Raw genomic sequence first — 27,188 nt, 5'->3', positions numbered from 1 at the left:
CGAAAGCTGCTTGATATTTGCTGCACCTGGTGTGATATTTTAGAATAAAATCTATGTGTCGCTACAATAACTAAAGTAAAGAACTCCATCTAAAACTTTGGCTTGGATGATGCATTATTTATTTCACCCGATTTAGGAGATTGGCGCTCGCAAACACTGGTATACTGGTTTTATACGAACCGATGAATTTCATTAGTCGCTGAGAAGTTTTTGGGGATTTCCCTTTTACAGTTTACGACTTTTAACGACCAATTAATTTCGTTTTTGGTTTGATCATTCCTCTCATCAAATTATAGTAGGTGTTTAATAATCATGTTGGTAATTGTACACACTTGTGGTTGAGGTGGTGTGAATGCAGGCGCGGTGGTGGAGCGGGGCGTGCAGCCGCCACATCGGGCAAGTTGTGCGGCTGTTCCATCCGGAACGCGCGTTCGATTTCCCCTTTACGCTCCCACACCTCTTTGAAGAACGGCGTGTAGAAGGCAGCTTTAAATAAAGAAAATAGTTTAGTACTTACAGAATAATTCAAAATATGTTGAAATTATCAAATTGAAAATAACTAATAAACCATGTAATTCCCTTAAAGTCCATAATACATATGTATTTAAGAAACATATTTCACATGAAAAACAGACATTTTTATAGATAGTTTTGACGTACACAGGATGATTGATTTAAAATCTTTAAATACACGGATAGTAAGCTCATTGGATCTCAATTATTGTATGGTACACCCTATCCAAATATCAATGTTTTCAGAAATAAAAAATAGCGTAAGGATAATAATATAGGAAGAAAAAGCTTTTGCAAAATTCTAATGAAAATTGATTATTGTCTACTATCTGTCCGTGCGGAGTTTGTACTGCCGAAAGATATTAGCTTGCCACATTCATCATATTTCAAAGTAACCACTTTATACAGGATGATTGGAAAAAGATTTTAATTATAACATAAAATACATTCACCCCCTTTAAATTGTTTACTCCTATAACCAACTACCCTGTATAATTATGGCATCAAATTTACACATAGGAAACATGTGGAAAAAGAAGGAAATCATTTTATTTTATCAAGACCTCTCCCCTCCTTTACTTAAAGAATCTTAAACTTAAATCTTCATTATGTATTTTTTTTCTCTTTATTTTCTACTTTAATGGCCTCTGTAATATATCATAAATATGTATAATTCTTATGTTTATTATCTCTTTTTCAACTTTGATAATGACACTTGATTATTTTTATGGGGGAGGCCTATGTCCTGCAGTGATTGCCTTGCGATGATAATGATAAAAGAACTGACATTTACTCTCCGCGCTGGAGGTGTAAGTGGTGAAGTGAGCGCCGAGGCGATCGGCCGTGGCGTTGCCTTCGGTGATGAGCGCGTGGCCCAGGTCGGTGCCGAAGAACGCGCTCGCCGCCGATCCGCCGCCGTCCGTCACCGCCACCATTTGTATCGGAAGATTCGGTATGTTCATCGAGAATGCGCTGCAAATTTATTGAAATAAAAAACAAATTAAAAAAGTTTTTTATACGACTAAATAATATTGTTCATGTTAATCCTTAGCGTCATATAACATCAGTGTATTGTATCTGTTGATATTAATGCTGCTAGCCTGGTAGTTTTGGATGTTTCATCGGTACTGAGTTCACAGAACATAAGACTGCAAATTTAAATGAAACATGTTTGCTTTACTTCTTAACGTATCAATATCGGTAAGTAATTGTTTAAAGCGCTCCCCAGTAATTCTTTCTTATAATACCGATCGGTGTTTGTATTTCACGAACTTTAAAATGCAATAGAATGATTCACATATGTTTTTAAAAATTGAAATAATATTGAAAAAGGAATGATTTGTGTAACATATAACTCCGACTCACACTTTTAAATGTTATATCTTTAAAATAAATTCTATTCGTAATTTCTAAATAGTTAATTGACTTTTAATATAACAATTTTGGATATAACAATTTCTTACAAATTCACAACCAATCTAACTATTTTCATGGGATGAGATAATAACGCTTTACAATATAATTATTTTAGTTTGTTAAACGAAACGCAAAAAGTCACACTTACTTGAGAGTAGCCAAACTCGCTTTTCTCTTTGCAGAGTATATGAGAATGAAGCCGTGTATCAATTCCTCTCTGAACTGACTAGCGCCGTGGAAACTTGATATGATGACCTGAAACAATACACATTCACAAACATTTATCGACAAAAACAGACTAAGAATAATATTTACAATAGTTTTACAATAAATTTATTTTGAGACATCTGTCTCTGTAAAGATTGTATATTCACAAAAAGCCGTATTATTATAATATGTTACTTGTTTCCGGCATGTTGTATTCCAATAAAAAATAATATAAAGTATTTCATTTTGATGGCTTTATTTAATGATTAAATAAAAAAATAGATAAATTGATTTTAAGATCAATAAACACACGATGGAGCCGTTAAACGATATAAATTTCAAACGTGTCGCTGACAAACTTTTAAACGCGCGCGAAGTTCATAGCGAACTCAAAAACACGAAGTTCATTGCGAGCTGTCAAAAGCGCTAAGTTAATAGCTAACTATCAATAGCGCGAAATTCATATCGAACTGTTAAATGCTCAATTTCAATATTCAAGTTCCTGCATAATTTTCTACATCTGTTCATAAGAACCCTCTACAAAGTGTTGAAAAAGTTATAAAAAAAGTGTTTGAAATCTGTAAAACAGAACTCAAGTTATGTCAAGAACAGCAAAATAAAATAAAAATATAAAATAATTTCAAATATTAAGTTAAATGAACTCACTTCAACTTTTCTCTTAGAATCTCCTAAGAAGGTCTCAATGACTATGGACCTGTCTCCGGTGAGGAAGCATGCCCTATGAAGCAGTAACGGACTGAGAACTCGCTCAGGGGAGTACGGGTCGTCACAAAACATGCACACCATTATTCTGTAACAAAAATGCATATTCAAATATTCTTAATATTTAATTTTTTGAACCGCATTATAAAGACTAACCCTACAATAACGGAGTAGAACGCTGATGGCGCTAAGTCTAAAACTCTTTTAAATAACTTAGCTTGACAACTGTCTCGGGGACCTTTCTGTTACATCACATAGAATATTTCCAGACCAGGTAAATAAAAGTCTAAAAATATAGTCTCAATTGAAAGTAAATAAATTAAGGTTATTTATTACTAAATGCTTTTTATTTTATACAATATTGAAACTTTTAAAAGGACCCTTATTTGTCATTACCTTTTTAAAAATTAATTCGCAAGGTTAGTTGTGGAGAAGAAGCAGGAAGAAACTTACAACAACAATCTTTTAAAAAACTTTAACAATATATATTTATGTGAACATACACTTTCATAAATAATTATTATATGAATATATCATAAATTATAAATATATAAATATATATATATATATATATATATATATATATATATATATATATATATATATATATATATATATATATATCATTGGTAATGAATATTGTCATTTAAATATCCGTTTATTATAATTAATAATCCAACAATACTTTGCAGAATATTATTAAAAAATCCGATTCAGTTTGTTACATGGATTTGAATTATGTAATAATATTTTGGATAGTTGTGTTATAATTCTAGTGACATCATATGTTCTAAATCGTGGATAAACCACAAGACAACAAAATCTTAATTGTTTATCTCAATTTAATTTGAGCCTGTTTATCTAAAATCGGCCTAGAGTTTAGCCCATTTTTTTTATGGAACGTACATGAATTACATGTAATAAGAAATATATTTAAAAAAATTTAAACAATTCTATAAAGTTGTTCCGAAACTATGACATGACCAAGAAAACACTTATAAATGTTAATCAGGATTGAAAAGCGTTTAATTTAGTTATATAAATAAATTTAAACTTACCGTATATCAGAGTCGAAGCAAACAATTAGATCTCTATAGAGATGTGCGTAGCTTGCCTTCTCCCTATTGGTCCGGATCAGTTCTTGTATGGCATCCGCCGTCAGAGCCTCCGTGCCCAGCTCGCTCACCGATGCCTCCATATATGAACAGTGTAAACTGAAAGCACCAAGTAAATTAAATAACTTCTATGTGCAATATAAATGATTGTATATAGTTTAAGATAATACCTCTTTTGTGATTTTAAGAATTATATTGTGTTACATATTTTCTTACATAATTTATTTTATTTTTTAATTTTATGTCGCCGCAAAGACTGTCGATTGAATACGTTATTAGTATTGACACGACGCAGCAACTTATTAATTAATCACAATCATTATTATAATATTTAAAGCTGTATTGATACGCATGCACGTGGACATGCACTGGCCCGAGTATCGATTCTTCACAATTCGTGTTTATTCCTTATAATTATGAATACAATCGATGTTTCCTTTAGAAGTCTCGACATGGCAAAGAATCAACAAATCGCCGATTTGAAAACTTCGCTGAAGTTACTATTCTGAATTGTGTTTTCGTTTTAATAATAATTATACTAAATATTTATTCTTTATACCAGGGGTGGCCAAGCTCCTTGATAGTGCGAGCCATTGTTCAAAATTTGAAATTTTTCACTAGCCGTAATTTAATACGCATCAATTATGAACGGTATTTGGAGTTTGCAAGTTTTTTGGTGTAATAATAATAATTATTAGTCACACCAGAAATATGTTTCGATTTCCCAGGAGATGACAAAGATTATATAAATATAAATATTGAAATATTTCGACAATCAATCGGAGCCAAAAGTTATCGTTCAAAGAGTGCAGTTTGGCCACCCCTCCTTTATACATTACATAATTCTTCTTTCGTATCAATCGATGTCTCTCTAATAAATATATAAATATTATCCAATCTATACTATAGTTATCTGTAATAAGTCACGAAATACGAAAGACTGCCAATTGCATTTCTATTATGGCATTTCTATGTTATGTTCATAAAATGTATAATCAAGTAATTAATGAATATATGGCACTACTAAAAGTATATATAGATATATACACAGTTTGACAAATATTAACATGCATGTATCAACTTCAGGTTCAAGTGGCAAAGTAAGTTAACACAAAACATTGTGTCGATTAGCAAGGCATAATTAAAGTAACAAATATTAAACAATATTACATAAAGAAATGAATTTTTATAATTATTACAGTGTTATGTATTATTTAAGGACTTACTTGTCAGCAAGATTTTGACCCTCCTCCTGTAACCTGGCAAGCTCTTTCTTATCCATGCCTTCATCTTGGACAAACATCACCACCAATGGCAGGCCCTAAAAAAATTATTTGTGACTATAAACATTTCTTAATATGTTTAATGAAGATATAAAGTAAATTTAAACAAATGTTGTACAGATGACAGATTTTCCTATATTAAATATGTATTACTAGCAGAGGTAACTCTGGTATTCGGAGAAATATTTAAAAGAAATGAAGATCCGGTACCGAACAACACTCGGATAACTATCCGATTTGGACCCAAGTACATCATATTATAATGGCCAGACATCACAGAATTTTTTTGGTTTTTTGTAATATAGTTATATTAATGTGCATGTTTACAGTACAGCAAAACATTAACAGTGAGAAGCTACAACTGGCGCCCAACTTGGGGCCAAATCAAACGAGCAATCGAATGCAGGTATAGAGCTAACCGTTAGAGCTAACATTAAAAATGTAATAAATAATTACTTGAAAAGGCAATTTGTCTTCTTGCTCGAGACTCGATAGCAGCGTCTTCTCCGCACAATTTCTAATAAACTCGAATGACTCCTGGTCTTGGTAAACACAGAAGTAACCTGGGAATGATAATTGTTTTATTATTTCATACACCAGCATACATGATTTAATTTCAAAATTATAAATAATCTAGTGATAAGCCCCTTTCATTATTAAGTACCATAATGTAATATATTAAAAAGCTAAGTTAGTACTCACAAATTTACAACTATCGCTAAATGTGACGGGAGGTGTAAGAAAACGAGCTGATCACCGTTAAGAAACTTCAATGTCAAAAACGGATAACTCAGAAAACTTAAGAAACTTTATTCTTATGGGCCCCGGTTTTTGGGACCTTTAAGAAACCCTTGGGTGTTTGACCAATAATAAAATTGTTTATTAAACATTTCAGAAATTAATTATTCATAAATAGTCTATTCTTTTGCATAATCATCTGTTATTTTCAAAGGAGGGAGATAGTTTTTGTCACTTAAATTTTCATGGGGCCATTGGGGTCATTTCATGGGGGCATTTGGAGTGACAATTGGAACATGGTTCAGAAACTTGTTTATATTTGTATACTACAGGCGTACTGTTGATGTATTATTGGAGTACTCTTGGTGTAGCGTAGTGAAGTATTGGTGTACTATTTGCGTACTTCTTGTTTTATGTTATAAATTAATACCATGGCGAATATTACCATTGGGCGCAAAGTGCTCGTCGGATTCGGTGTCTGCGGTGTCCGCATCGGCCAAGCGCAGGCGTTGCTGCACGCGCCACGGCTGGCCCTGTACACACACGCGCCGCGCCGCATCGCACCCTGCCAGAAGTCGTGAGCCGAACTCTCCCGCCACTCCCTCCATCTATACAGTTACACCATAAACATGAATATACGACGTCCACGACTGCATAATCCTCCCCCTAAGATTGCAAACAGGACCGGCTAGAACCTTGCACACAACGTGTTCAAACAAACTTTAACATGGGCGTCCATCTTTGTGTGTCGACACGTCCTATGCTGCATTTGCCAGTCCTCAGTCTCCAATCTTGAACCTGTTAAGCAGCCATCTATTCTTTACGATATGTGACCTACCCATTGGCAATACACTAAACTAGTGATCTTTGCTCTAACTCGCCAGTTAAAATGAGATCCACGTAAACGCACTGTATTAACCTACTATCTTTAAATTATCAGTGAAAGAAAGTTACAATGAATAGCTGTCGATTTTGTAAATCCTGCACTCAGGCCAAATTCTCCATTTCATGTCATCCCTCTTAAGAAAAAACAGGCCTATATCATCCATTACCAATGAATTGAATAGTTGTTGTTACTAAGTACGTCACTTAATCAACTAACCCTTCTGATTAACTATTAAAATCCCAAGTACATCTTCAACTGGTCACTGTGAATTTATGTTTCTAATTTCAAAGTGGAAGGCCTATATTGATGATTAATAATCCGCCAATGTGAACGGACACATTCATAACATTACCATCACAGTTTTCAGCCTTCTAACTAAAACGCACTGTAATACATATTTTTTGTAGTAGATATTCTCTAACACTTAAATCATTAGTAAAGTGTTGGCATATTTTGCTAATACCAATCTTTTAATCCATCTGTGTCTTTTTGCGGACAGTTTGCACTATTTGGCACAAATACACATTGCCACTAAATATAAAAATAAAATAAGAATATACTGACCCCCAATATAATGACGTTTATCTGGTTGGAATCAGTTGTGAGGGCCCACGGGGCAGCAGGAGGTCCGGCCTGGCACTGCGACTCGCCAGCTGACGTCAGCGATCTGTAAAACCCAAATTGTAAGCTCCCTCAGTTTATTTTAAAAAATAAAACTTTGCAAGACAGTTAACCGAGAGAATCTCGAGGTAAGTCAAATCTGACCAAGCTCATCTTAATTGGTTAACGCCTTCCCAATTTAGTTGAGACAAATAAGTCTGACTTATGTAAAGTTAATAAGTGCCTTGATTTAATTTCTTCCATATTATCAACAAAGAAGTAAAATAATTAAACAATAACAGATTTAAATAAATATTTCATACCATAATTTTTATGCCAAATAAATAAATTTGACTTATTTTTTATTCAAAGGACTTTTACCGCGACATTTTTTTATATACGAAAATACAAGAGGTTTATGAGATTAACTATAAAGAGTGCAACTGCAAACAGATTGTAAAAGTTTTATAGCTCATTTGTCAGCAAATGCTTTAAACAACTTTTACACCTAATACCACAAAAATCTGGTATAAATTGATCACTTTGAAAAAATGAGAAATTTTCTATTGGAATGCTACACGTCAATAACTTTTAGCGTTACAAAGAAAAAAACTTCTGCAGGGAAAGATGGTAGACCATACTTAATTTTATTTAATGTGTAGTAATCATTTAAAAAAAACACTTTTTCATACTACATTACCATTACATTATATTATTAAAAACATCTTTGTTTTAACAGCGTCTCATAAATTAATTGAAAGCAAATTAGCTATATATTCACCCCTTTAAAACTATTACACCTATTTCCAATCACACTTTATGTATTTCAAGATTACTTATATATGCAATTTAAATTATGAATTTGCAATCAAGGTCATATGAAAATTCATACGCACCCAACCCTAGTATTGAGGATAACTGGCAAAGTGGCGTCTAGACAGTTGGAGCCTGCGGGGCAGTGTTCTCGCATCGGGCAGTGTACGAAGCCGAGGTGTTGAAACAGCATTAACTTTCTATCCTGCTCCATGCGATCCAGCATCTTGTACCTAAAATAACGAAACAGTTGTTTTATCATCTATTACCACTTCTCTTAATATTTGCAGACCTGGAAAACTAATGAAACTTGCCTGTCATTATTATCATCGTTACTGCCTGCATATAACAATGTAGATATCTTTATCTTACATAGGCTTTGTAGCACAGAGTGCTTAATTATACACCCAACAACAATAAAATTAACGTTCCTTACATTGTATTGTTCAACTTAAACCTACATAGTTCTAAATGCACCATAAACTGACAAGAACCAAAACAAACATGTATTTTTTTTGTACCATTTAGACGTTTTTTTTTTATACTGTATTTAAAGCAATTCATCCCCAAGTTATATTATCCTTTACTTTATTAAGAGTTTTTTTTACAAATTACTCATTTTATGAAGCCTAGAGAAAGATATCATAAGGCTTTTCTTTATTTCAACTGCAAAAAATCTCCAATTTATTTTTTATAAACGGAATCAGTGTTTTTAATACAATACGGAAAATGTCATTAGATTACCACTTTATTAAATTTAAAAAGCATATTAAAAATATATTGACGAAAATGACAAGACTCCTAGAGCAATGATGTCGCTTGATTATTGTTTTCACTTAGGCTATATCTGACAAAACGTGTACATTAATCGGTATCGTTCAACTTTTTTAAAAGATGTGTTGTTGTGGAGTTTCTTTCGACTCCTTCTACACAACTATAATACGTTGCGAAGCAGAGTACAGACAAAAATAAATAAGATTTAAAATAAAATTATAATCCACCAATAATGGCCTGTTAAATGTTGCTATGTAGAATAAACTAATTTTATCTTTATCTAGTATTTTAACATGTCTAGAATATTAACAGATGTTTATTTCGTTATATTAAGTAAAAAATAATATTGATAAATGAATTGAGGAATGAAGTAACGACTAAAAAACGAAAATTTATATTGTAAAATCATCATTCTATTTAGATGATAATCTCATTGTAAAACTGTACACAGTTTATTATATGATAAAATTATACCATAATATATAAGTAAATCACACCTGAAATCATCTTGCAAAACATCGGTAATCTCCTTAATGTCTTCTTGTGTTATGGTTCCCGTAGGAGATATACTCTTGAAGTGATAAAACAGATCTGCATGTTCTAACAGCAGCTCCTGTGGGATATTTACATATTTTACGTTAATACTTAATAGGATAAGGTATAGTTTGGAGATAACTTCTATCATATGGATTAGTTATTTGCCTGATTATAAAATAAAATGCTGGATCTAAATCTTTCTGAATAAGAGCTATTAATGCTTGGACCTAGATCACCTAACTCCTGGGCTTCATAATCAGTAGTGAATATGTTATACCTGCAGGTTATGCTTGGCGCGACGCTGAATCTGGCGCTGGTGCTGATCATAAACCCTCTGCTGTTGCTCCTCCGTGAGGGCTTCATAACACTCGCGGCCCATCAGCAGCACGCGCACCTCCGACAGCTGCTTACCAGGTGTCACGTACCCGGTCTCTTCTAGAAGACGCTTGAATTGCTGACACCATCTGCGAACATTATAAATTAGGCCTGTTGTATAAACATGTTTTTTGGCTATGAATATCGACCTTTACTTTGCCGTTGTCATAGTAATTAATGTTAAATAGAACATTATGGGAGCGTGTTGACATAAATGGCACTACCGCAACATTTGCCGCGTCTTTTTCTAAGGATGATTAGAATAAGAATAATCCTATTATTTCAAGGAATTATGTTGTGTATGTCCATAGCTTAGAGCAATAAAATCGCAATTGATCAATAGCTTTACTGACCCATGTACTAGCTTGCATATTTTATTGCTTTCGGTAGACAACATTGGCGTAGGTTAAATCTATTTTAACTTTTTTTTATCTTGGCCAATAAATGCAATTTTTTATCTTTTTGATCATGTTCTCTGCCTCTTCTGGTTGTTTCAGAAAAAGGCATGTATGGATCTAAAATGGACCTTAGGTCTGCAATATACACACTTTTTTAGTCTGGACCTAAACTTGAATAAAGTTGCAATTGTACTTTTAAAAAATACTTACTCGTAATTCCTTTGCTCTTCTTGGGCCTCATGAAGGTAAGTCTTGAATACTGCAGCTGCTTCGTTTGTTTCTAATATCTCGTAAGGTATTTTCTGTGACTGCCCCAAAGTCTGATCACAAAAAAATCACCTTTAATTTTGTTTCTTAGTTTATTTATTTTTTTACTTTCACAAAGTATTTTCAATTCTCGGTTATAATCAAGAAAAAAATTAACAGCATAAAGTACAACACCACTTAAGTTACCACAAGTAAAGGGGTTAAGATTGCTAACCATGTACAAATTTTTTCTCTTAAGTAACTAGTTGTCCGCTTTTGTCGGCGTAATTTCATAGATATTGGTAATTTATAACATGAGCTACAATTTGAAAATATACATTTTTCAAATTAATACACTTCAAACCGAACTGGCGAAAGGAAAATTCGTACCACATTTCAAGTCTCTTAGCCTTATGTTTTCATAGATAAAGGGATGAGTCAGCACATAGGTGGAAATTTCTTATATACTAGATATACACTCTCTCTTATATATACCTGATAGCGGGCGCGTTCGCCAAGACGAAGCGTGGTGTCGGTGTTAAGAGGGCTGTCCAAGTCGGAGCCCGAGCCGGAGGCGGAGTCTCGGCCGCGGCCTTCGCTAAAGTACACCGGGAAGTCCCGATGAGCGCGCAACTGCCTCACAACCATTGGCCAGTCACTGCGAATATATTAATACCATACATCCCACTCTAAAAAATATATATATGATAGTCACAGAGAGATTACAGAGATATTTAAGAATTTTTCTTGTAGTAAAAACAAAGTATCCACGGGTTTTAAAATTCGAAATCCGACTTGACAAAATACGTCTCGTTAGACCAGCATCTTTAATTGCTTTAGCGATTTGTACTTTTTTCATGCGATCTTTTTAGTCATTATCATTTCAGCCGCAGGACTACCACTGGTGGACATAAGCCTTCCTATAGATTTCCGATAAAACCGCATGTAAGCGGCTTACGGCCAGCTTTTTCCAGCAACCTTAAAAAGGTCGTCTGTCCTTGTTTGTGATGCAATTTTCTATATAGAGTACATTAAAAATTCTATCAAATTAAAATATAATACGAAGCACAATTTGTTAAGTAAAATAGGCATATCTTTGAAGTTATGGTGTTTAGACATGGCCATCTTTGACTTTCAATGTTTTATAATTACATAGTCGAAGTTTAAATACGTTTTATTCTTCACGTCATCCCGAACTGACACAAAGGATGTTTAGCCGAAGACATCTTTTAAGGTAACAAAGCTCGAGGGCTCCATAAGTAACCACGGCTCGGCTCATACTACTGTTTGTGCAGTCTATTCTTGATTTTCCGCACGACCACTACAGAAACTAATATTCAGATATCTGTTCTTTATATATAGCGTTCGAAGTGCAGTACTTGTTATCGGCATAGTGGCAAGCATCGAGCGAATATCTAGTATACAAACAATAGTACAACAATGCTCGACCAAATACTTAAAATAGTTACTTAAAAATATATATGTTTCTTACTTTTCTTGTAGATCTTCAGTAGGCAAATTCATACGAGACAGAGCTTGCGGCAGCTTCGCCAACTGTTTGCGAAGCTTCTTCGCTGAGCGCTCTTCCTTTAGCCGTCGAATGTGCCGTCGATACACAACCTATGTGAAAGGCCATGTGTTAGTAACTCATACAGATTATGCCAGAGGTGGCCAAGATCTTTGATAGCCTGGAGTATGTCGAAAACAGACAATCACAATTTGTAATATGTCGTCGGTCTACCTAGGGGATGAACGGGGGGAGGGGGAGCTACCCTCGCCGTAGTGGGTAATAACGTTTTACCTTTCATGATATAACGTCTTAATTATAGAGAATGTTTATCTACAAAAATGTGATTAAAATTTTAATTGTCATGCTTTAAGGTACATGCAAGTTTTGTTACATATATCCTAATCCGCCTTTTTTGGTTTTCATCGACGTCAAATGTTACAACTAGTGAGATATATTTTAATTAACTCTGTGGTTTGTGTTTAAAAAAGTTTCGTTTTTACTTCTCTATATGAGAACATTCTTGATGCACTACAGATAATCATCATTTTAGTCATAGGACTGCTCTTCTATTACACCGGTTGGTAACAGCCTGAAACGAGCGTCTTTATTCCGGTATAAATGAAATAAAGAATAGATTATTTATGGGCCAAAATTTAGAATCTTATATAAAAACAGACAGAAGGTACTTGAAAAAAACTAGCAACACCTAAATTTTGAACGAAATCCTTTATGGATCTGAGTGTACAGTAATCATAATAAAGTTCTGCAGAAGACTTAAAGACTATATTATTAAATATCTTATTTCAGCATTCAAGTGTTTAGTTGATCCAAATGTGTGGAACTTGCTTTGATGACACATTGTTATATTTCACCTAAAAAGAACTACTGTTGTTTTTCTGACTCTTTTCAGCAGACCAGCCTTTGGAGCAATAGTTGTTTACTAATTTCAAATGTTAAAATAATCGACGATTAAAAAGCACATGTAATTATTGCCTACATGAATAGATATTCTAAATTTGAATTTTGAATTTCATATGCTAATTTGCTGACCTTAAATATGTAATATTTTTTAAATAGATATTATAGTTCAACAAAGCTGATATTCTCACCTGGGTTCCATCATTACCGAACTGTTGCACAAACTTGATCCACTCGGGGAAGTGGCTTAATCTTTTGCTAGCTGCCGACCACATTTCCCTGTAAAGTAATAATCACTAAAGAAACAAAATCAACAAACATACTCAAGAAACAATAGTCGTTTGGGCTGATTTTTAGTACAGATTAGAAAAATATTGTATATAAATGTTTCAGGATATTATATGGCAACACTTACAGAATTTCATAAAGATATTAGTAACCATTGACAAAGGGTATTTGAGTCAGTCCAGAAGGCTAGTAAGGGGTTGCTCTTCTCACATGATTCTGAGAATGTTGTAAATGTAATATTTGAGACAATTATAAGTAATAATATGTTAAACTGATACAATTGTACATATATAACAGTAATAATAAGTCGAATTTATTTAATAAGAGAAGAGAATATTAACTTTAAAAAAAAGTAAAATGTAATAATTAATTATAAGATTACTATTCAAGTAACGACTGCCATTACGCGGTAGAGGTTTTCAATGTAATAACCATAAAATAATTAAAAAAATGTAGTCCACAAATATTCCTCGCTCATTAATGCGTGGGCATTATTTGTGGGCATGGGAAAGGACAAAGCTTAAGTTGGATTAGTAACCCCAGATTTTTTAAAACCGTAACTGGCAACACTTATCAAGCTTTGTTCGTAGTGTAGCGTAGTGTTCTGTTGTGTCGTAAGGTAGATTGTAAATAGAAAGATTTTCAAAAATATTGTATTATATTTGTAAAACATTCCATGAAAAATTATAATGGCAATAGATACATACTTATGATCCTGGACATGTATCCGTATTAACTGAGTGAAGGCCTCAGTCACAAAGTCTAATGTCTCTCTTCTTATTCTTAATGCTTCCGCATAGTTTGCCACCTGAAAATAATAGTATAAATAAATCAAAAAAGTTTTCCGATGTAATATTTATAAAATTTTAACTATTTTCAATTCATATAAATTTGCTTATAAAACTTATCTTTAGACACCACTACTCAATAACCGCGTGATTATCCTTTTCTATTAAATATGGCGTCAAGAAACATAACCTTTTACTTTATTTTTAAAATTTTACTAGGTTATGTATGAAGTTAATATAATATGAATTTTTAGAGTTTATTAAGCGTTCATTAGCGTTTATAAAAAAATATATATAACTGAATATTTCTGTGGTTTACACAGAAATATACCACATTTTTCATGACAGACGATAGATTATATTTTACTTCGTCTCGATAATGCCAACATTCCAAACCTCATGCCTTTACGACTTTCGAAAGTAATTAGTAGTCTTTTCGTAAAAAAAAATTATTTGGTTGTTTCTTGTTTTCCAATTCATCTGAAGCTTGGAAATGCATTTCTCTAACAACTATGCCCCCCTATCATATTGTTGTCAACCAAATATTTATTAACTAAATAAAAACACAAGTGGGAATCAGTCGAGTGCTATATATAATTCTATAATGATGATGATGTGGAACTTTACTTACTTTTATCCTAGCCTTGGTTTTGTCAATCATCTGAGCCAGCAGGAAGAAGGCTTGGTCCACATTCACGTTATCATGGCTGGACGTCTCCACAATGGGAATGCTACCCTTGAACTCCTTCCTCTGCACAAGTCTTTCCGCCTCTCTTACTCCCTGCTCACAGGCTTCGTCGTTCTTGGACGTAACAAGCACCACCGGCTTCTTTAGCTTCAGTATATTCTGGAGAATTGCTGCTGTGATTTCATTCTGTAAGAAATGTACAGGGTTATTCATTATAGATGTAAAAACAATTTCTGGCAACTAATTTAAAGGACACTGATTCCAAAAGTTAATGGTTTTAGAAATAATAAATGACGTAATGGTAATGCAGTAAAAAAGCATTGCCAAAATTCGAATTACGAATTATTTAAATTTAATTTTGTACTTTTAGAAGTTAGTGGCCAGCCATATTCCAAGAGAAAATAAATTAATGAAACATATTTCACAGTGATCACTTTATAAAGTATTTTAAATTTTAGAATTTTGCTGACTGATGAGCTATAAATTTACAGTTTTTAAGCACAGATTTAATACACTATCATCTTACAATTCGACAGAGTCATTACATAAATGCGTCACGTTCCAGTTGTTAAAATAACAATTGAGTAGATATAACTATACTTTTTGTATGACAATAGTGGAGCAACAATGAAATATAATTTGACATGGATGATAATAGAAATCGTGAAGCGAACTTTCTGGGTGGTTGGTTCAGATATAAAGAAGCATGTACTACGTGCTCTGGTATGGGCACTAACGAAAATGTTTAATGATAAAAAAGTAGAGAATGATGATAGAGTATGTTTTAGACCATAGTTTCACAATCTTTAATGGATTATCGGCCCCTTTACAAGAAAAAATATCTAAAGCCCCCTTTAAAAAATAGATAATTATATCGCTATTGACTGTCCCCAAGTACACTGTCGAATCTAAAAAACTACTTTACTGGATGATTCTTAGAAATTTTTTTTGCAATACATCTTAACACGTTGAACGCCAGACTAAAAACCATGTTTAGTTAAGTGGGCCGCGACGAACACCATGTGACTGCCATCATGTTGGGTCTAAGAGGCCGCGTCGGACACCATCTGTCCGCATGCCCTCGATCACTTCAGAAGCCTCTAGGGAGCCAACGGACAGTGTTTCGACTGTTTTTACCAAGGCATGTGACCCGCGCGGCCAATCTTTTTGGGCGTCGCCCAATATTTTTAAGGGTTTTACTGACAATATTTGGCGATTTTTTGACGATTTTCGATTTAATGGTGTGGCTCCAGGGGACAGTATGCTGTCGGACACATGGTGTCCGACATGGCGTTCAACGTGTTAATTAATAACTATGATTTAAGACTAATGTTATCGATTTATACTTCTTAAATGAAGAGTGACATAATTAAGGACGCGGGAAGTGGCTGCATGAGGGCAGCGCAGGACAGGTGATCGTGGTGATGTTGGGGGGAAATAGGTCTCCCTTGGGCCTTGCAGTGGAAGTCTGTCTATCCACTAAAAAAAAGTGAAATAAATGAAGAGTGACAAATAATATTGCAAATATAGATATACATATTTATAATGTTATTTATAAAATAACTTTAAAGGGTAATGATGTACAGTGGTGGCCTTTTCATATTTTATTGTGCACAATCGATATTAACATTGTCTGGTATCTATTAATAATCACAAATTAAAAATTACTTCTCTCTGCAATAGTGCTTTTCTTAGTAATAACAAAGGATATTGGTTATAAATTATAATTCAAATAAATATTGCAATATATTCCCTTATTATATACCCTTTTTGCCTTTAATCCCGCTATCGTCTGTATCGAAACGCTACTTCAGAATGTCCTCGCGAGTTAAGAAGAATTTAATTAACATTTTCAAAGGATACACACGCGTAAATGCTAACTCAATAAGTTTTAAATGGCATCACTATCACTGCAATAGGATTTTAAGGTTTACATGTGCGTATAACTCATTGCCAAATAGTTTTGTTTCTTATAGGTTTCACATTAAATTATAAAATATACATATATAAATAAAACGAACCCGATAATAAATACGATGTTTTCTAGAAAAAATAGTGTTTAATGAATTCAAATTAAAATATTTTTAATCGAGTAGGCATGCATTTACGCGCACTTTTGGATCGTATTTTATTTTATATTTATCTCTGGGCCTTTAAACTGTTATCTAGATGGCGCTAGTAACAGGTTTGACAATTAAATATAAAGTATACAACGTTGATTCACCTGCTTCTCCCACGTCCTGCCCGGCACGAGGCTGACGTCGTAAACGCAGAGGAAGCCGTCCACCGTGAGCTTGCCGTCTGCCATCAGTCGCTGCTCGTACTCCTTCTCTATGCCCAGCTGGTTCTTGCACACGTACATGAACTTCTCAGCCGACTGGATCTTAGTAGCAACGCATCTCTTTACGTACGGCTCCGTTTTCCCGACTGCAGGCAAAAATTAAGGATATCTTACTATTACCAATTTTTTTTGAAGAAAGACGAAAGACATGTCTTCGCACCTTTTTATTCAGTCTTGTGTTTTCTCTATTACTCTAGACGTTCTAACGTTAAGTTAAACAGACTTGTCTTTTTGGGTATATATTTGTGATACATACCTATACAGACCCGCGTTTTTACCGAAATTGTACTGAAAATTACGGTTAAAAAATCGAAAATAAAATATTTGTTTTTTTTTTTTTAATGTATATCAAAAACGAAATTAGGTGTAATTACTACCTTAAATAATTCTAACATGTATTCTTTACTATATTAATTTTTAAGGTTACCTTTAAAGGGCTGGAAGCAAGCGTCGTCAACGAACTCGGTTTGCTCGATCACCTCGAAGCGGTACTCCTGCTCGTCATTCTCTTTCTGCACGCCGCCCCAGTATAGAAAGTGGTCGTTGTTCACCACCCTCCCGCTGAAGTCCGACTGCAAACGACGTCATACCATTTATACAATAATGCAATGCTACCCAAACTTTTTTCTTACCCACTTAACAAGACTTCTTCTCAATATTTGAATATAACTAGTACTGTCCCCTGGAGAGATTCTACACAGTCCTACAGTCTCTTAGAGTAATTTTATTATACGGTTAAAGAACTATGTTATTTTATAATAATGCACTTATATTAATTTATACGTTATAAGGTAAATAAAGATAATATTTATGGGCTACTATAGCGCTACTGAAACTGCTATACCGCGCTATAGATATGCGCGGGGGAAGAATAGATATAGCTATACCAAAACCGTTATACCGCACTTTATACGTAAGTATCGAAATTATAGCTTGAACAAGATGTGGTTTATAATAAAGTTTACAAAAAGTAAACTATTTTTACCTTTCAGTATTTCTAACAATGCGAATTTAATTCTCATGAATCCTGCCAAAGCCTTAGGAGTACGCTTAGAAAAAGTTGGAAATCCCTGCCATATTGTCATTTCATATAAATTTACATGTTTTTGTAATTAAAATTTGTGTGAAAAGATATGCAAGCCGGTTCACTTGTGTTTTTCTCTATCATTATTCGTACACAGTTGATGTACATCATTCACATAAATCTGCCGGGAATCGAACTCCAGACAATCTTTAATTCTAGATTATCACTGCTCTTGTTATAATTAATACCATTATGTTAAGAGTCTGTAATACATTAATAAAATCTTCCTTGTAATGCTAAATAGCTTACTGTTAGTACATTGAAGGTTTCAATTTCTTCAGGGTACACATGAGAGGTCTTTGAGATCATCAGAGAATCTGGAATTATAAATACCGGCGCATTCTTCCTCGTTTATGGCCCAATCTTTCACCACGCAAGCCGTTCGATTGTGGAAAGATTTACCGCTGAATATAAGACGTGCTAACTACCTATTTAAAAAAAAATGATTAAGAACCATTTACTAGACCTATAATTATCTATCTCTTAATTCATTTGTTCTTCTTCTGTTTCTTTCTGAGGCAAGTGCGATCGAACCAATACTGATCGAAGTCAGAAGTTTTTATTTATTATTGTATAATATTTATAATATGTATTAAACCTTATTATTTATTATGTTTATGTTCATTTGTTTGTAAATATGTATTTTTTTGTACACGTAAACTACCCATTATTAGTACTTTTACCTTTTCCATACTATGGTTGTCTGTAAGAGATTGCCTTGTGTGATAAGACCGCCCATTGTACTTTTTTGTATATTATTGTAAAACTTATTAAATGTATCTTAACGTGTACAATAAAGAACATTGAATAAATAAATTGAAGTGACAAGCTAAAAAAAATGTATCTTTTTTATTGCATCAGATCGGGGCGCGTTTGAAACCTTCGTAACTTTAAGTTGAAGAATGCCATTCTTCACGTAATTTACACACTTGATCACTAAAATTGATCGTAAGTGGATAATGATGTGCATATAATAAAAGAGCACGCTGTATGAGTCAAAGTAAAAACGGTATTTGTCTATGACAATAAAAAAGAGTGTGCAAAAGCTAGTATTCGCTTTCGAAGATAAAAATAAATAAAATGGCAATCATCAGAAAAAAAATACTTCAAATTATTTTTACCATTCCAATACAGCTGTACAAGCGGTCAAGGGCTCTTGGGGGAGGCCTGATGACATTTTCTAAAGCGCTGACTTAAGCACAATCGATATCGCCGAGAGAAATTTCGAATCAGCTTTATTTTTTTTCCGCTATAACCATTTTTATGTTACCTTTCGAAGGTGAGGTTTGATCGCTTTTTATATAGAGGATAATAAACGTTTTTATTGTTTATCCGATTTAAGGTGGACAATTATTGTCAACGAATAAGGACTGAGTGTAGAACTATATGTGTTTTAATGTCAAATAACAGCGTAGCGTAGAATAGAGATGATTAGAAGTAGAAGAGAATAAAAGAAAATATTACATATCTTGCTATACAATAAAGTAATACAATTTCCATTGGATATGAATTATGCAACGAATCTATTATTGGTGGGGCCATAGTTAGTCATACAAATTTATGATATATATTAGTGGGAAAAGAATTTAAAAATTCAATTGAGTGTTATAGCTCTAAAATATTGCCATTGTTGAGACGTCGAACACTCATAAAATAGGTATGGGTCGTAAATCTAGCACCACTTGGGACTCATGTGTTTTGGTTGCTGCAGCAGATTTTTCGGACCTCACGTGTAGTGGTTTCCAAACGAAACAGTTTTTTTTGGTACAGGTTCATAATTTATACAAATTTTCTTTCTCCCGAGAATCGATCTTACGGCCATTTTAAAATTATGTAGGCTATATAGGTTCGCTGTTCTTATCCACTACACTACTACTGTTCACAATTGTACAATAACGTAACGGTCTTGAAAATAAAATTACGGTATTTTGACAGATTTTTATACATAAACCATTTGATCTAATAAGCCAATTCATCATTTAGGGACTTTTATGTACGAAACTTAATGTATACAAGATTTAAATGTCAAACTTGTCAAATTATTTTTTTTAATTACACACACCACCATAAAACGTATTATACGTTTAATTATCTTTGCCTGTTATTAACGATCGAATTTCAAAGGTAGCATAAACATTTATGAGATTAAAAAAAGAAAGTAGCATAACAGTATAGGTCTCAAACTGTTATTCACTTCGCTGACTATATTAATAGATAATTTAGTCGAACCATTTTATCTTATTGCTCGTGCAACAGATAGCCGTTGGTGTCGAAACGTTCCCGGGTGGTCACCACGAGACAGTAGACGCGGCGTGGGTAGGCCCCCCCATTAAGTGGACAGACGACATAATTAAGGTAACAGGATGCCGCTGGATGCGGGTTGCTCAAGAACTGTCAACGTGGCGATATTTCGTGAAAGCCTATGCCTTGTAGTGGGCGTCTATCAGCTGATATGATAATTTAATTTAACATAAACAAAACGTCTAAATTACGTTTATGACCTTATTAAAAAAAATATTTGCAAAGTAAATCGTTGGAATTGACATACGTGATTAGTCATAACACGTCGTGTACATACATGCACGCAGGGTTTGCATAGCAAAGACTATTTCCGCTTACCTGACTGAGGACGGAAATGTGATCGACGTTGTAGTCGTCGGCGTTGGTGCGAACGAAGCGGTTGCACAGGCACGACTTGCCTACTCCCAACTGGCCTTTCTCCTTTTCTGTGCCTGTCAGGATTAAAAAAAAATCAATATTAAATATGAAGATCTTCAACTTAAATACCTCGTATCAACACATTTATAAGAGCTTTTTTTATTAATTCTAATTAGTATCGCTAGTGTTTTTTTTTTTACAATATTTGTTTTTCGCTTAAACTAAACGCAGACAGTTGGGAGAGGGTTGCCGCTATTTAATACGGATCTTTCTTCTACCAGCTGCGAGGCACGACAGCGTTTTATAATTTTTTTTTCAATTTTTCTTTTTTTTTCAAATTTATTCCTTGACAAAAAATTTTATGTTATTGCTAACAAATATTTGATAAATTCCTTGCATTTAGTCTAAGGCGTCATATTATTATTTGACAATAAAGACATTTTTCGTAATAAAATTATATACATTTCACATGATTGAGCATACCTCTATTTTTATTTAAACCAACTTGATATACAATATTTCATTAAGCAAGAATTCTTATGCAAAAGAATTAATTATTATTTTCGTAATAATACAAATAAACATGGAGTGGAGATACAAAAAAACATATGTGCTATTTTATAAATATAATCAACTATGAATATCAACTATGGGTATTCGTATTGTTTTTTCGTACGTTTACAAATTTGAATTTTTGCAGTATAGCAGACAAAATAGACATTTTCCCAGACATAATCACTTCCACTTTCAGACAGACAGAAAGAATTTTCCCTCCCCTCCAACCCCTATATACTTAATATTCCAATTAGAGTGCACAGTTGGTGCAGCAGTTTAGCCGTCGCGTAAGATATTACATGGGTTAAACAGTCGCGGATTGAACCCATGCACGTTAAATAATAATACTAATATTATCCATATTCTATAATAATACTATTATCATCAATCTATATACATATAATATCCATAAAAGATTTACACTTATACTATTACTGATTCATCACAATATATCTGGAACCATAAAGATTAAAAAGAATTTTAATAAATTCCACCTGCAAAAGATATTGAGCGGGCGTTGATTTAATTTACGAAGTTATAGGAGGATGACTAGTTTTATAATACAAGTGTATACACAAAAGAAATTTTCTTAGTAACAATTTTTTAGTATTTATAACTAAATTTTTATAAAAACAGTTCAAATTCACCTATTATATAATTTTTAATAAAAGAGATGGAATATCAAATAAAAATAGAGCTGTTCCATACAATTGAATTAAAATAATGACAATTTTAAAAACTATATTTTATAAGTCACAAGTTTCTAGACTGTATAGTAAGTCAATACACCTGTGAAATAAAATTAAAGTAAGCAAAATTGAGCAATATATTGGGTGAGAAAAACAATTTAATGCATGAACATTAACAAGAAAGATGCATCATGATGCATTTACAAATGTGATAGCTAAGAATCTATTTTAAGCCATCACACTTATCTTGCACAATAAACAATTTAAAGGAAACCTACACAATGCCACAGGAAGTGGAATAATAGATAATAAACACTGATATAATAGTCTTGTTAACCATTTGGATTTTATTTGGTATTGTATTGATCATTTAAAACCTTGTCATATTATTCATTCTTGTCTTTCAAATAAATATTGTCAAATTTCATCTTTAAATGATAGATAAATAATGTAAAAAAAAGCATTATTAAACAAGCTTTATTGATGATTTTTTTATTGATCATCAATAAAAAAAACTTATAATAATGAAAATTAAATGTAGCTGAAGAAAACTAGCAACATCTTATTGTCTTTTTAATACTAACTGACAATTAATATATATATATATATATATATATATAAAAAATCCTCTTTAAATCTTTTATACCCATAACCAATCAGCCCTGTATATTAAATCTACTAATAGTTACATTATATTCATTCAAAATGTATCACACCCTTTGCTGTCATATTTTTCTTTTTAACTATCTAGTTGTCAGCCCATAATTTGTAACAATTTGATCAAATGTTTGGCATGCCATATCTATGTTGGAACAAGTGATTAAGCCAATTGAGATCAAATTGTGCAAACAGTAACATGAATGCATGAAAGCACTGAATTGTATTGTTTATTTTTGGCACACATGCTATGTTAACACTAGCTTGTTTTTTTTTAAAAAATAACTTTCATTATGTTATCATAATAAAAAAAAAAGTTTAATAATCAATATTGTTTTCTCCTCTTAATAATTGTTAGCATACTGAAAATTATTTAAGTAATAATGGGTAAATAAATATCTCGCTGTTTCCGACTACAGATTCCCACTGCCAGGCATAGACTTCCTGTAAAGATATCTATTGGGGGATATACCATAATTGCCCCCCTTGACAGGTAATTGAGCAATGGCAGAATTTTGTTATGGTACACAAAGGTGCTGCTGCCCATCCTCTGGAAACTTGTTTGTGAGCAGTAGCATTACTTAATAATTAATTCACAAAGTGCAAATTATATAAAACTAACTGGGATTTACTTTAGTTTAATTGAACCCGCAAACTACAATCGCAGATCTGTCCTCTACCTCTGAACCACCACTACTCAATGTTAATCAATATACATAGCAATAAATATTTCTAGTAATTATTAATCATTAAAGGAGTATAGGGTGAAATTTTTAATTTTATTTACATTTTCAAAGGGATAATAAAAAAAATATGTAACTAAGATTTTTTTTATAATTTTACATACATTGTTTCCATATATCTTTTCTTGAGTGTCTGAAGCGAACCGCTAGATATTTATTCTATATCAACGGGAACTCAACAGTATAAGCCAATTATATTAACTCCATCTTGTTAAATTTAACTTAACTCGTTCGCTACCAGGGTCTTCTGGGAAAAACGTCCACAATAGCCCAACATTTTTTTGGTGGTTATATTAAATGAATTGAAATAGATTTTACGTATGTATATTTAGAACAGTCTAAAAAAGTAAAATAAGTATTCTTTTAAACTGACCCAAATATGTGACGCTGGGCTATAGATAAAAACCAAACCCTGTAGCCCACGTGTCACATATATATGACACATTAAATTATAAGAAATTGATTATAAGACAAAAAAAAATTATAAATACAATTTATAGATATGAAATTCATTTTATTTTGTATGATAAATTTTAAAACATTTGTCAACGCACAATCCAATCGGTTGTCCATTGTTTGTTTTGCAAATCTCACAGGCGTAGAAAGTAGCTTTGCGCTGTTTGTTTTTGGCACATACATGGCATCTAACTCTAATTATTGAATTTGACGAGCTGCTCATTTCTTCACAATCCGTAATAGAAAAATTATCAGTTGGATCTGGTACTGGTATATTCTTATTAGATTCCATGTCATCACTGGAATATATTATGCATCTGTTCTTCATTTGGGGTTTCTTACGAAAATTATACATTTTGTTGAGGGATATGTTTCTGTTAAAAATCTTATTAATTTGGCTTCACAAATTCTTTTTCTTCTTAATTTTAATTTATTGCCTACTAATTTCACTAACCTTGCTTAACCGACCTATTCAACTGCTATAAAAACTGTAAATAATCTAATACGAGAGCAGACCAACTACAGATTTGATGCATTTTATAGTTTTAGAACTTAACAATTTAGTTCAATACTCAACATGTTCAAACATGCTTTTGTAAATTATACAAAAATATCTGTCACATATATGTGTCGCCGGGCTGTGGTAAAGAAACGCGGTGACACATATATGTGACGATTGGTAGCGAACGAGTTAAATATAGTTTCTGAATATATTTTCTTTCATCTATTTTATTGAGTTAGTGATTTTTTTTTCAAAATGTACTTTTATGACTCAATAAAAAAGTTAATTTGAACTGCTTATGTGTAAATTATATTTGTAAGTAAATCTTCAAATGTAGATTTAATATAAACCAGTGTATACAATATTGTTATACAATGCAAATATACAATGGCATTGTTATATCTAACACATGGGAACATTTCAAATGAGCAAACAATGTATTAGTTCCTACTATAGGCCCATCAGTAGAACTCTCTCATTGTGACAACTCCTGATAAAAAATACTAATTTATATATTTCTATTGCTATCCCTCACTGTTATTGTGAATGCTTTTAACTGACTTCTGAACAAAAGGTAATAGTCACTTTACTTTATTACTTGAATACTGATTTTTTTTTATTCAGATTACTGTACATATTATACAGAAGGAATGGTTATAATTATGAGTACTTTAAAGGGGTCATTTTTCATCCTCATCCTAACCAAAGTTCAATTTTTTCAGGAATAATAAATAGCATCAAGACAATTATTTCTTAAATTTGAAATACATTTTCCAAAAAAAATGTAACATGAGAGTGACCCCTTAATTCAAGGATATTGAAAACTTTTACATCTATACTTAATCATTTTGCTGTTGGAGGACATAAAAATATGATTGTTTTTATTTTGACTTGTGTAAATATTGTTGAAAGTCATAGACCAACCCAGTATAATTTTATTGATCATGCTCAAACCTTTTCAAGGGGAGTTAACTGTTACTTTTCATTATGTATATACATGGCATACCTTAAATTAACAAAATTAACAACTGAAATTGGGAGGTAAGGCAAGTAGTGACTAAATCAAGATTTTTTTTTAAATTGATTTTTTTTCACCATACTTCGTGATTTGATATGTGTGGTAAATGGTTATAGTTTTGTTACCAAATTATGGATTCCAGACAATAAGAAAACTTAAAACTATTTGATTGGAAATTGAAAGTTAAATTTATCCATCCAAAAACTATTTTAATTCAATAATTTATTAAATATTCATTCATCCTAGTTAGAATACTGAATTTAATGATCTCCAAATTTTTATTTTTTCTTTGTTATTAAGGCAAATAGACATCAAAATATCTATATTATAATTTAATCAAGTGATAATTGCAAAAAAAAATTTAAAAAGTTATAGTATTTATTGATCACTTTGTTGTATTCACACATATACTTGTAAAAACACACACAACTTATATTGTGTTGTTAAAGACTTTACAACTGTTTCCACTCTGGAACTGAGCTTTGTTAATTGTAATTCTACTAACCACTTCAGTCACAAATATCTATCATACCTATCTTTACATATGTTTCTGTTTTAAAAATAATTGCCAATAATATTAATTGAATAAATCTTAGAACCAATTACATGGCTAAAAGAATAATTATACCATTCATGAAATTATTTACATAAAACAAAAAGATGGAAAATTTTAATCTATTCATTAGTGTAAGAATCATTATTATTACAATAATTAATATTCATATAAACATCTGCTGAAACAGGTGCACTACTTAGAAACATGTGCTACACAGACTTGTTTGTCTTTGCACTAAATAAAACTACACCAGCTATATTTAGTGATTTGCTATAAAAAGTTATTTGTTCAAATTTTTTTACAATAAGCTGTGATATAAGTTTAGATAACAGTTATGTAAAATTACAGACAGGCATATACTAGAAGGACTTTCTCTTGTGATAAGATAAATTTATAATATACTTAATCTTTTGTTTAATTTGTTTTGCATACATCAAACATTATACAAGAAAAACAATGAGCAAAGGTACTATAATTGTTACATCAAGAAATTGTTTATTCTCATTATTGTGCAAACACTCAGTGTCAGATTTTCACCACAATCAAAACAAACTTATAGCCAAATTGAAATAATTTAATATTGTGAAACTATATTCCTATTTTAATGATAAATTTTTTAACAGAGAACTATGAGTCAAAAAAATTGTAACATTTCTTATTTATATGTATGTATGTAAGTATGGCTCAACTCATCTTAGATCTCATGGTCTAAATCTTATTACATTTAATATGTGAGTGTGGTAAGCAGAAGAATTTGCACTAAAAATGCCAATGGTTATTATTTACATATTTCTTATGAGATATCAAGTCCAGGCATCATAAATCTCTAACAAATAACATGAAAGGCAATAAAAATTCCTTTATGTGCACCTATTCCATATTTTTTACAAAATTTTTATTTTTGACAAAAGCTAGTCATGATTGTGTGTGATACTACCACAAATAATAGTAAAGCAATACACGACATTTTGTGACATAATTGACTTTACAATACATAAATATAATAATAATAATAGTATTGTCCTAACTTTTAACACATTAAGATCTTATTAGTTACTAATGTTTACTAATGTCTGGGCTTATGATGCAAGATATAATGAATTATATCCATTA

General features: G+C 32.2%; 1 protein-coding gene across 1 annotated transcript in view; it reads right to left on the bottom strand.

Annotated features, from left to right (window-relative positions):
* The window catches only part of RhoGAPp190 (Rho GTPase-activating protein 190), a 45,634-nt gene that overhangs the window by 17,107 nt on the left and 1,339 nt on the right, over window positions 1-27,188 (bottom strand). The window contains exons 3-23 of the mRNA XM_068768608.1: window positions 20,861-20,973; window positions 17,585-17,729; window positions 17,041-17,243; window positions 14,760-15,002; window positions 14,048-14,148; window positions 13,244-13,331; window positions 12,117-12,244; window positions 11,120-11,282; window positions 10,589-10,698; window positions 9,883-10,069; window positions 9,566-9,681; window positions 8,378-8,527; window positions 7,446-7,548; window positions 6,441-6,603; window positions 5,714-5,820; window positions 5,201-5,295; window positions 3,918-4,073; window positions 2,803-2,947; window positions 2,078-2,184; window positions 1,301-1,485; window positions 333-486 (exon numbers count right to left, since the gene is read on the bottom strand). Coding sequence (XP_068624709.1) covers window positions 333-486; window positions 1,301-1,485; window positions 2,078-2,184; window positions 2,803-2,947; window positions 3,918-4,073; window positions 5,201-5,295; window positions 5,714-5,820; window positions 6,441-6,603; window positions 7,446-7,548; window positions 8,378-8,527; window positions 9,566-9,681; window positions 9,883-10,069; window positions 10,589-10,698; window positions 11,120-11,282; window positions 12,117-12,244; window positions 13,244-13,331; window positions 14,048-14,148; window positions 14,760-15,002; window positions 17,041-17,243; window positions 17,585-17,729; window positions 20,861-20,973 — 2,962 coding nt within the window. The remainder of the gene's footprint in view (window positions 1-332; window positions 487-1,300; window positions 1,486-2,077; window positions 2,185-2,802; window positions 2,948-3,917; window positions 4,074-5,200; window positions 5,296-5,713; window positions 5,821-6,440; window positions 6,604-7,445; window positions 7,549-8,377; window positions 8,528-9,565; window positions 9,682-9,882; window positions 10,070-10,588; window positions 10,699-11,119; window positions 11,283-12,116; window positions 12,245-13,243; window positions 13,332-14,047; window positions 14,149-14,759; window positions 15,003-17,040; window positions 17,244-17,584; window positions 17,730-20,860; window positions 20,974-27,188) is intronic.

The sequence above is a fragment of the Battus philenor genome, unplaced genomic scaffold, assembly GCF_028537555.1.
Source record: "Battus philenor isolate CCGP_79_NKW_IND1 unplaced genomic scaffold, ilBatPhil1.0.hap1 SCAF_26, whole genome shotgun sequence".
NCBI classification, from domain to species: Eukaryota; Metazoa; Arthropoda; class Insecta; order Lepidoptera; family Papilionidae; genus Battus; species Battus philenor.
The sequence above is the reverse complement of the archived record's forward strand: the minus strand, read 5'-3'. Positions and strand labels throughout refer to the sequence as shown.